General features: G+C 43.1%; 1 protein-coding gene across 1 annotated transcript in view; it reads right to left on the bottom strand.

The window, feature by feature from the left end:
• The window catches only part of LOC116980822 (methyl-CpG-binding domain protein 2-like), a 95723-nt gene that overhangs the window by 34017 nt on the left and 49245 nt on the right, over positions 1-12461 (bottom strand). The window contains exons 5-6 of the mRNA XM_033033428.1: positions 8851-8941; positions 3875-4052 (exon numbers count right to left, since the gene is read on the bottom strand). Coding sequence (XP_032889319.1) covers positions 3875-4052; positions 8851-8941 — 269 coding nt within the window. The remainder of the gene's footprint in view (positions 1-3874; positions 4053-8850; positions 8942-12461) is intronic.

Below are 12461 nucleotides of genomic sequence, written 5' to 3'. Positions count from 1 at the left end.
TCACTTCAAACTCTCCTCCCACTCGGGCTAGAGCCAATCAGTGCTTTCTCCTGCTTCTCTTTGTTGCTGTTGCTTCAAATTCCACGGGAGCTCTGAGTTCATGTGATCATGGCCGATCATCCACAATCAGTACCCGGTTCCTCCCCATATCCCCTGGCTCTGCTATCTTTAAGAGCTCTATCTAACTCTCTCTTGAAAGCATCCAGTGAATTGGCCTCCAATGCCTTCCGAGGCAGAGAATTCCTAAGATTCACAACTCTCTGGGTGAAAAAGTGTTTCCTCATCTTCGTTCTAAATGGCTTACCCCTTATTTTTAAACTGTGGCCCCTGGTTCTGGACTCCCCCAACATCGGGAACATGTTTCCTGCCTCTAGCATGTCCAATCTAATAATAATCTTATATGCTTCAATAAGATACCCTCTCATCCTTCTAAATTAATATTGCAATAAAATACCTTGGACATTCTGCTAATATAAATTCAAGTACTTATTGTAGGAGGTTTGGCACAGGATATACATTTGGAATCCTTAGTATTGTGATTAGTAGGGATAAACATCAATATAAGCCTCAGCCAGATTTTGTATCCAACATTATCAACGGTTCCATGGTACTTTATTGTCATATGCACCTAGGTACAGTGAAATTAATTTTTGCGTACAATTCAGTAAAATCTTACCATACATGAGCACAATCATAACCAAGTACAAGAGTGTAAGAATAGTAGATTACACTGAGGCAGTACACAAGAGGCATCAGGTTTTCAGTGCCATCTTGTATATTTGAAGAAGTTGAGAATTTCAAGTTAATATTACCAATGATGTTGTTGACCAACTATATTCATGTCATAACCAAGAAGGCACACCAATGCCTTTACTTCCTTAGGAAACTGAGGAAATTTGGCATATTCAATGACCTTTACAAACCTCTATAGATGCAACACAGAAAGCATACTGTCGGGTTACATCACAGCTTGGCTTGGGAACAGCTCAGCCCAAGAGTGCAAGAAATTGCAGAGAGTTGTGGCTGTAGCCCAGCCCATCACACAGACTATACGTCCCACCATTGACTCCATGTACACTTTACACTACCTCAGAAAAGCAGCCAACATAATCAAAGACGTGTCCCAGGCAAGTCATTCCTTCTTCTCCCTGCTCCTGTCCAGCAGAAGGACACCACTGTACTCAGGAACAGCTTCTTCCCCTCTGTTAATAGGCTTTGAATGGTCCTTCCACAGGTTGGAGAACTGCCTGATTCACCTCTAATCCATTACAGATATTGGACTTTACCTATGGACCTGTTGCACTGTGCTGCTGAGAACTGTATTCTGCAGTCCGCATCTTCCCCTTTGTTCTATCTATTGTGCTTGTGTTTGATGTGATTGTATAATATTGTCTGATCTGATTGGATATCATGCAAAACAAAGTGTTCACTGTACCTCAGTAAATGAGACAATAATAAACCTAAATCTAAGTTCTTAAAATGTCGATCCACGTGCTTGTCTAACCTCCGTGGGCATCCAGCGGTGTTTGATCCAAGCGATTCCCCGGCTGCTGTAGGGCCTCCAGCGGCCCACCCCACCAACACAATGAACTGCGAACACGTCATCCTTTTAATCCCATTCCCCCCCCACCCCCCCCCCCACACAGCTCAGCCTGTGTGCCCAAGTTTCTCCCACAGCCAGAACCCCACGCACCTCCGAAGGTGCAGGAAGCGAGCTCACGGCCCGCTCACCGGCGCTGATACACCATAACAGCACCTGGGCCATTGAAACAGTGACCAGTCCATCCAGTACTGACCTCCCTACCAAAGTGATCTACAAGAGTCACTGCCTCAAAAAGGCAGCCAGCATCATCAGAGACCAACACCACCCTGGCCACACTCTCATTTCTCTCCTGACATAGGGAAGAAGGTATAGGAGCCAGAAAACTGTAATGTTCAGGTTCAGTACCATCTTCTTCTCGACAACCATCAGGCTATTAAAGACTACAACCCTCAAATTGGCTCAGATATGGTGGAGGAGTCTTTACATGATCCAGGATATTGAATATAGAAGTTGAGGTATTATGTTACAATTTTACAAGACTGTATGCATCAGAACCTTGAAATAGGAAGACTTGGTGAAGCCGCACTTGAAGTAGTGTTTAGTTTTGGTCACCCTGCAGTAGGAAAGATGCTATTAAGCTGGAAAGAGCTCAGAGATTTATGAACATTTTTGCCAGGACCTGAGCTGTAAGATCATAAGACCGTTAACTGAGCTGTAAGATCATAAGATCCTAAGTGATAGGAGCAGAATTAGGCCATTCGGCCCATCAAGTCTACTCCGCCATTCAATCGTGGCTGATCTATCTCTCCCTCCTAGCCCCATTCTCTAGCCTTCTCCCCATAACCTCTGGCACCTGCACTAATCAAGAATCTATCTATCTCAGCCTTAAATATATCTACTGACAGCCTCCACAGCCTTCAGTGGCAAAGAATTCCTCAGATTCACCACCCTCTGACTAAAGAATTTCCTCCTCATTTCTTTCCTAAAAGAACGTCCTTTAATTCTGAGGCTATGACCTCTAGACCAAGACTCTCCCACTAGAGGAAACAATTTGAAGGTTGTAGTCTTTAATAGCCTGATGGTTGTAGGGATGATTTATATATCTTAGCCAGGACTACTTCAATTTCTCCTCTAGCTTCCCACAGTGACTTTGGATATATCCAGTCCGGCCCTGGAGTTTTATCCGCCTTCATACATTTTAGGAAATCCAGAACCTCTGACTGTAATAGACAGTCCTCAAGACATCATCATTAACTTTCCCATATTGACAATGCAATGGAATTACACAAGTCATGGCAACTTCCTAATTATCAAACCTATTCGTCATCAAAATGAGCATAAAAATCTTAAATTCATACGCATGTCACAACCAATATTTACAGAGAAACAGTAGTAAAGAGGCACGCCTATTTTATTAATTCCCCTGGTAAATGAAAGTTTAATTTCTTACTATTAAATTCTAATACCAAGAACAAATCAGTTCAAGAAAATATCAAATACAAAAACAAGTTAATATAGTTGCCATCAAGCTTATGTGGCTCTCCTGATACATTCTTTGGATTTTTTTTCAATACAATTTTTTTTTTTTAAAGAAAATATCAGGAGAACATGAATGTTTTTGCTAGTATATGAAATTGCAAACATAAAGGCAGTGTTGGACCTGAAAAGGATTTCAGCTTACTATCACTTCCTTTGTTAAGCTACATATACTCAAAATTAATGTCAAAAGCATCATAGACTTCTGAAAGGTATGAGGTCATAGTATGATTTGAAGCTATGTGAATGCTGGACCTGAACAACTTTCAACCACTTTTATATATTAAAAGAAAACATGGGTTTTAAATTTGAGATGGCACTCACCACTTTAGGTGGCTCCCTATGAGCAGTTACTACCCGTGATATTAGAATTTATAGAAGTGGTTTAATTCAGAAAATACAATCAATATTGTCAAACTTAAAATAATTGAAATTCTACTGGATTTGAAACCATTAACTCAAAATAATGGCTACATCAAGATACACAAATATAATCTGAAGAGAAGAGATTGGTTTGCTGTAATATTCAGCGTTCAGATGCCTGTTAAAATACGCAAATATCTGAAGTACCAGAAGGCCCGATGAACTATAATCCCATAAATCATTGTTTTGCTCCAAGGGAGGCACAAGATAATAATGGTTTCAAGTAAACAACATGATTATTATAAACTATAAATTTATGCCCAAATGAACTTGCATAGATTTACAGCCTGAACTGGTAACATTACCATTCTAATACAGCCCGTTCAAAATGTAACTTTCTTATTTAAGATTTGTTTGAAGTTTGAGCCCCACCTGATATCCTTATCTGTGACAACAAATGCTCTACACATTGGCTGGTATACGTTGAGCCAAACCGCTGGATTTTTCTCTACAGCTGGAGACGGTTGTCCTATAATGGGTCCAGAACTGGTGTGTAAGGCACTTGCTATTGCAGACAATAAGGCTTCATTTGTGTTGCCAGGGCCAATACCTTTTTTTAAAGAAGGAAAGATAGCAATTAATATTTGTATCCAATTTAGAAGTAATTTTCCTCCAATAACAGATCATATTACAACTAAATTGATTTTAATATATATTTAACTTGGCATAACTACGATCTTAATTTTTTCTCTTGCAAGGTAATGCAATAGCAATAAGTCGGTGCTGTCCTTCTGGAAAATTTGGCATATAGAGTTGACAACAGTGAAACGGCAAAGGGGACAAAATAAGTTAGTAATAATTATTTTCAAATAGTTCATGAAGCTGCTATTATCCTATTACCATTTTCTTTTCCATCAAAGTTGTAATCCCCATTTTCCCAGCCTGATAACACTGTCTTCTTCATTTCTCCTTTGAATTAGTCTTGCTAGGTAACATGCTCAAGTTGCCCCCTGCACATGTAATGCAGTAACCACAATGCAAATATATTGTTAATGTGGATGCCCTTGTGCGTTGTGTATGTATAAAGGAAGAGGATAATGAGGCTCTGGCCAAGAGGAATATGTGAGATATAGGCAGATGGGATCAAACAAGTCTGTTGACTATAAAGGGCATAGATATACCGTTAAGAAGAAAATCAGGAAGCCAGAAAGGGGGCGCAAGATATCCTTTTAGTTAAAATGAAGGAGAATCTAAAAAATTCTATAAATTCTATAAATGTATTATAAGCAAAAGGATAAAGGGATGTTAAAGAATGCATGGGATTGTCCATGTGTGGAGTCAAATTCAGGGAATAGAACAGGAATGTTCTGAAATATAGAGTTTGAAAGATGTATTTGTCTTTTCGAAGTGCACCAAGGTTGATAAATCCCTGCAGCATGAACAAGTATATCCTAGGATGTTGTGGGAAACAAGGGAAGAAATTTCGAGAGCCCTAGCAAAGATTTTTATATCATCTTTAATCATGGGTGAGGGACCAAAATACCAGAGCGTGACTAATGCTGTGCCTTTATTTAAGAGGGGCTGCAAGGACAAGCCAGAAACCTACTGCGAGACAGCGAGCCTGACATTAGTACTAGAAAAGTTATTGGATGGGATTGAGATACAGGATCCATCTGCATTTGTAAAGGAAAGGAAGATTAGGGATAGCGAGTATGGTTTTGCTTGTGGGAAATCATGTCTTGCGTATTAGATCGAGTCGTTTGAAGAGATGGTCAAAAGGATTGACAAGGGTCAGGGTGGTAAATGATGACAAAGGTCCTGCATGGTAGGCTGGTCCACAAAGTTAGATCACATGGGATCCAAGGTGTGCTGGGCAACTAGATACACAATTGGCTTGATGGAAGGAATCAAAGGATAGTGGCACAGGGTTATTTTTCAGATTGGAGGACAAAGATCACTTTGTAGATGGCATGATGATCAAGCTTACAGCCAATAGCAACACTGATGTTGAATGGTCAGTGAAGGCGGTTCACAACAGAATCTAGATCAACTGGAAAGTGGGCAAAAGAATGGAAGATTTAATTTAACATAGAAGTGATTCATTTGGGAAGTTAAACTAAGGCAGAACTTGCGCAGTGAATAGCAACGTCCTGGGGAGTGTTATAGAACTGAGACCTAGAGGTACAACCTCACAGTTCCCTGAAAGTGAAACAGGTAGACAGGGTAGTGAAAATGGAATGTGGTACACTTGACTTAATTGATCCGGGCATCGGGTACAAGAATTATAGCAGAACAGATATTGTTTAGACGTTATCCGGACGTGGCGTCGAAGGACGAGAAGCCGAAGCAAAGAAGTGGAAGTCAAACAACCGAACGGAAACGAAGCCGAAACGGCAAATAACCAAAAGCATACGAACCCGAAACGTTAACTAACCGAATGGGTGGGATGCCTAAAAGCAAACTACTGAAAGGGTGGGACGCCTAAAAGCCAACTAAACAAAAGGGCGGGATGCCTAAAAGAAAACTCACTGAAAGGCCGCTCTGCCGAAACGCCAACTCACCAAAAGACTGCGTCGCCTACAAGCCAACTCACCGAATGGCCGCTCTACTGAAAAGTCAAATAACAGACATGATGTCGCCGGGGGGCAGGGCTTATCAGTGATTGGTCCAGACCCCCGCATCCATCACATCACTGGCCGGTGGAGACAGGAGGGTGGGGGTCATTTTCCCACACGAGCCATAGGTGACCGGGCATTCTGAACCCGAGCACCAAGTTGTAAGCGGCCGAAGGAGTGCATCCCTCGGGACAGCCCCCACTCTCCCACGGCCACGGCCGCACTCCGCCTCATCTCCCCCGTGCGACCGCACTGTGACGGGCTGTGTGTCGGCAGCGCCGGGTGGAGCAGAGGCGTGGGACAGGCTGGTCCCTCCGCCCACCCAGTCACTGACAGTGGTCCATGTGGAAGATCAGTAACCACCGGCTAAAGCAAAGGCATAGTTAGGACAGGGAAATAATCCCACCACCTAATTTACCAGGTTCCCGAGTGTAAGAACTATTTATACATGTAACATTTTTGTTTTTAAATCAGTAACTCTTTTTTGAGTTTTAATGCTGACCGACCTCGTCCTGTGGGAAGGGCTTGTGGCAGCTGGTTTCATAGTGCCTTCATTGTTGGTAGGTACTGATCTTTCACATGGACTGCTGTCAGTGACTCTGGGTGGGCAGAGGGACCAGCCGGTCCCACACCTCTGCTCCACCCGGCGCTGCCGACTCACAGCCCGTCAAAGTGTGGTCGCACTGGGCAGGCGAGGCGGAGGGCGGTCGTGGCCGTGGGAGAGTGGGGGCTATCCCGAGGGATGCGCTCCTTTGACCGCTTACAACTTAGTGCTCGGGTTCAGAATGCCCAGTCACCTATGGCTTGTGTGGGAAAATGACCCCCACCCTCCCGTCTCCACTGGCCAGTGATGTGATGGTTGCGGGGGTCTGGACCAATCGCTGACAAGTCCCGCCCCCCCCCCCCCCCCACCAGTGACGTCATGTTCATTATTTGACTTTTCGGCAGAGCGGCCATTCGGCGAGTTGGCTTGTAGGCGACACAGCCTTTCTGTGAGTTGGTGTTTCGGCAGAGCGGCCTTTCGGTGAGTTTGCTTTTAGGCGTCCCACCCTTTTGGTTAGTTTGCTTTTAGGCGTCCCACCCTTTCAGCTAGTTGGCGTTTCGGCTTCGTATGCTTTCGGTTATTTGGCGTTTCGGCTTCATTTCCGTTCGGTTATTTGGCTTCCTCTTCTTTGCTTCGGCTTCTCGTCCTTCAACGCCACTTCCGGACACAGTTTAGACCGCACTTGGGGAGCATTGTGTACAGTTTTGGTTGCCATGATAATAGGGAGAATGTGATTAAGATAGTTTGCGTGCAGGAATATTGGCAAGAATGTTGCTAAAACTGGAGGGCTTGAAAGGCTTGTCCCACTTGGCGATTTTTTTGGTGACAAGACGGAAAATAGGCTGTCACCACATGGTCGCCGGGTGACGCCTGTATTGTCGTGAGTTGTCTCAACAAGTGTCGTAACTTTTTTTCTTGTCGCTGCTGGATTTTGAAATGTTCAAAACCTTTCGGCGACAGTGGGCTTGACATTGGCTGTCTTCTCCTGTCGTAGGTTGTCGCCAGGATGACGCCAAGTGACATTGGTTGTCTCCGGGTGCTGACTTTGGTGAATTCCATTGGCGACTAACTGTTAACCGTCGACAGGTACCAGTGACTGAATTGTCTTCAGTTGTCGCCGACAGGGTCGTTGCTTGTCGCTGGTGACTTCGGTTGTCGTACGTTGTCGCCTGTGTGGTGGTAGATTGTCATAGGTGCCGTCCTAAGTCGCGCGATTGGGTCGCCGTTTGTCGGTAGCTTGCCATAACTTGATGTCAACTAGGTGGTAGGTTGTCGTAGACATTGTCGTAGGGGGGTTCAGTCGCCACTTTTTCGGCGACCTGCTACGACTGTGACAGTCTCCGGCAGTCGCCGAAAAAAATCGCCTAAGTGGGACAGGCCCTTTAGTCATACAAAGAGACTGGATGTTCCGAAACTGAAGTGAAGGCTGAGGGGGTGACCTTGGATATGTTTTTTAAATGAATGGCACAGAAAACGTGGATGATCACAGTCTTTTTTCTTGGGTAGGGGAGTGCATAGGTTTAATGTGAGAGGGGTACATTTTATGGAGATCTGAAGGACAAGTTCTTCCACATAGAGGGTATATGGATTGAGCTGCTAGAGAAACTCATTGAAATGAGTACAATTGTAACGTTTCTGTGCTGTATAGCTATACAACACCAAGGATGATTGAAATCTCCTGAATGGACAGGATACAATGGTCTGACTAGTCTAATATAATGCTCTGTAATAAATCAGGATATCAATGCTAATTATTCCGATATCTCCAAGTTTTGCTGCCTCCCAACATCTAAACTCAAATATATCTTAATCTATGAAAATAAATGTTCAAATTACCAACTTTCCGAAAAGGCAGGGACGAAAATGATGAAAAAGCAATTTCATGTCCAACTAAGCAGAAAATAGAAAACTTCTAACTGTAGTTCAATTTATTTACAAATCAAATGCCCAAGAACCTCCTAAGAAGTTAGTTTAGAATTTTTTTTTTTTTTTTAAACTCAGTTTGCCTCACATCAAGATTTATTGGCATCTGCAGGCGTTTTGACACATCACAACTCCAAGACCAGACATACATGAATACATCTGGGAATGTTTATTATTGAGAGTAGCCAAGAATTTGAGAAGATAAAGAACCATTAAAAACTCAATATTGCCAATCAGAAACTGTGCACAAAAGTAACTTGCTAATCTGGGACAAACTGCTTTAATCGCATTATCCTGTTGATTATCACATCATCAGTGGATCTTACCTTGCAACCCTTTGGGAAGTTCTACTGATTTAATGATCTGTTCAGCAATGTCGCATGCACTCAAACCTTGCAGCCGTTTCTCCCAAAAAAGCTATTGAAAAATAGAAAAATTAAAATGTTTTCAAACCACAATAACTTTCTCTTTTCTATCAGGTAAATTAGAAGGCAAACAAATCAGCAAGTAGATTATGTCAGTGATGATTTTTTAAAAACATTTTTTTTTTAAGTAAAATTGTGCTGATTAAGTAAAACCTTTCCCAATAGATCTTGCATCTAGCCTCAAGTCCCATGCCACTCAATTCCCTTCCTCGTTCAAAGAGGAGGAAATTAAGGGGGAAAGCAAGCGCACATCGCTTCATTTGATAAACAAATAAAGCGTTTAGTTTCTTGTGCTGAATGATTAACAGAAAATGTGTAAAGTACAGAATAACAGGATCCTGGGGAAAAGATGGAAATAAAATCAGGGAGAATGAACAAAGCAGGATGGGGACAGGGCATCAGTTTTGTTTCAGTGGTAGATTTGCTGGGATGCGAGGACAGGGGCGGCCTGGGGCAGATGCCAAATTAAAGATGAGGTCAGTAAAAAGGATCACTCTCACAAATTACAAGAGACATGACCTGTAATAAACGTGCCGAATGCAGAAATAATCATGAAAAAAAAAATTAAACACAGATGACTGCAAGGTGCGATTTTGATAGAAAGCACCGAGAGGTCAATTGTTGCGTGGAAGGTCAAATTTGAGTGGGATCGTTCAAAAGATATCTTAAAGTGCATTATACAAAAAATGTAAAGTTCTGATGGAGGTTAGAAAAGCCGTTAAATAAACAAAACCAACAACTGGCCTTTACTTCTAGCAGGACAGAACTAAAATGCTCAATTGGGGCAAGGCCAACTTTGAGGCGATGAGAGAAGGTCTCGCTCAAGTTGACTGCAGCAGGTTATTTCAGGGGAAAGGAACGTCAGCCAAGTAGGACATTTTTAAAAGTATGATAACAAAAGTTCGGGATATGCACATCCCTGCTGGAGTGAAGAGTAGGGCAGGCAAACACAAGGAAGCTTGACTGACGAGGGAAATTGAGGCATTGGTCAAGAATAAGGACGCATGGGACAGGTATAGGCTGCTGGGATCAAGTGCATCGCTGGAGGAGTTTCGGGAACTGAGGCATAAACTAAAAAGAAGGAAATCAGAAGGGCAGAAAGGAGATAGCTCTGACAGATACCATCAAGAACAATCCTAAGAGATTTTATAATACATAAGGGGGAAAAAAGGATAACTAGAGAGAAAGTGGGACCCTTCAGGATTTCGTGGTCACCTCTGGGTGGAGCCACAGGAGATGGGCAAGGTCGTCAATAAGTATTGCTCTGAGGAGAAAGACAGGAGGACAGAGGAACTTGGGGAAGTCAACGGAAATGTTGAGAACAATCAGTGTTACGGTGGAAGTGCTGAAGGTACTATCGTGTATGAAGGTAGACAAATCTCCAGGGCCTGATCAGATATATCCAAGCACATCGAGTCATGGAGTGATAAAGTGTGGAAAAAGGCCCTTCAGCCCAACTTGCGCGCACCGGCTAACAATGCCCCAGTTACACGTCCCACTTGCATGCGCTTGGTCCATATCCCTCCAAACCTGTCCGACTTGTCTCTTAAATGATGGGATAGTCCCTGCCTCAACTACCTCCTCTGGCAGCTTGTTCCATACACCCACCACCCTTTGTGTGAAAAAGTTACCCCTCGGATTCCTATTCAATCTTTTCCACTTCACCTTGAGGTCCTTTGGTCCTCGATTCCTCCACTCTGGGCAAGAGACTCTGTGCATCTACCCGATCGAATCCTCTCATGATTTTGTACACCTCATAAGATCCCCCCTCTTCCTCCTGCGCTCAATGGAATGGAGACCCAGCCTACTCAACCTCTCCCTTTTGCTCACACCCTCTAGTCCTGGCAACATCCTCGTAAATCTTTTCTGAACCCTTTCATGCTTGACAATATCTTTCCTATAACATGGTGCCCAGAACTGAACACAATATTCTAAATGCGGTCTCACCAATGTATTATACAACTGCAACATGACTTCTCAACTTCTACACTCAATACTCTAACTGATGAAGGCCAAAATGCCAAAAACCTTTTTGACCACCTTATCTACCCACGACTTGTACTCCTAGATCGTTCTGCTCCACAACACTACCCAGAGGCCTACCATTTACTGTGTAGGTCCTGCTCTTGTTCAATGTCCCAAAATGCAACACCTCACACTTCTCTGTATTAAATTGCATCTTGATCGGTTGGCCAGAATGGTTGGTGGAATTTAATATTTGGGAAGTCATGGGCAGGACCTACACAGTGAATCGTAGGGCTCTGGGGAGTGTTGTACAGCAGAGGGATCTAGGAGAGCAGGTGCATGGTTCCTTGAAGGAGTCGTTGCAGGTAGATAGGGCAGTCAAGACGACTTTTGGCACATTGGCCTTCACCAGTCAGAGTATTGAGTATAGAAGTTGGGAGGTCATGTTGCAGATGTTTAGGCCTTTGGGGAGGCGGCATCTAGAGTATTATGTTCAGTTCTGGCACCATGTTATAGGAAATATATTGTCAAGCTGGAAAGGGTACAGAGAAGATTTACGAGGATGTTGCCAGGACTAGAGGGTCTGAGCTATAGAGAGAGGTTGAGTAGGCTGGAACTTAATTCCTCGGAGCACAGGAGGATGAGGGGTGATCATAGAGGTGTCTAAAATCATGAGGGGAATAGATCGGGTAGATGCACAGAGTCTCTTGCCGAGAGTAGGTGAATAGTGGACCAGAGGACATAGGTTTAAGGTGAAAGGGAAAAGATTTAATAAGAATCTGAGGGGTAACTTTTTCACACAAAGAGTGGTGGGTGTATGGAAGAAGCCTCCAGAGGAGGTAGTTGAGGCTGGGACTATCCAAATCTTTAACTATCCAAACAATTTAGACAGGTACATGGATAGGACAGGTTTGGAAGGATACGGGTCAAATGCCAGCAGGTGGGGCTAGTGTAGCTGGGACATGTTGGCCGATGTGGGTAAGTTGGGCCGAAGGACCTGGTTCCATGTTGTATCATCACTCTATAACTCAAACAAATTTTATATTTTATCACAAAATTAATACACAGAAGAGAAAAAGGGTTTTCATCGCAATCAATGCAAGGTTGCAATTAAGATCAATCCGAGTCTTCTCACACCCTTCCTCAATTAACTCTGAGAAGCCTTTATTTCTTCCTTCATTGTTTATATATTTTCCCCTTAATCAGCAAGTGTCCAAAATTAGTTGGAAAAATTATTAATCTAATGTCGATGGTAGGAAAGTTGCTGGGTACCAGAACTATTTTGCGCTTGGAAAGAAACTTAATCATGGGCAATCTACATGGCTTTGTAAGGGCAGCTTTCATCATGCTCTTTTTGATTAATCTTTCAAACACATTCAAATTGTAGTGCTGTTGATAGTGAGATGGCCCAGAACAACAATATGATATTGAAATGTACGATGGACAGAGCAGTGGTAGATGGTACTTAATCCTAAAAAATGTTAGGGTGGCTAGGATATCCACCGTGAATGGTAGGATCCAGGAAGATACACGTCCAAGGATCCCTG

The sequence above is a fragment of the Amblyraja radiata genome, chromosome 1 (assembly GCF_010909765.2).
Source record: "Amblyraja radiata isolate CabotCenter1 chromosome 1, sAmbRad1.1.pri, whole genome shotgun sequence".
Taxonomy (NCBI): domain Eukaryota; kingdom Metazoa; phylum Chordata; class Chondrichthyes; order Rajiformes; family Rajidae; genus Amblyraja; species Amblyraja radiata.
The sequence above is the reverse complement of the archived record's forward strand: the minus strand, read 5'-3'. Positions and strand labels throughout refer to the sequence as shown.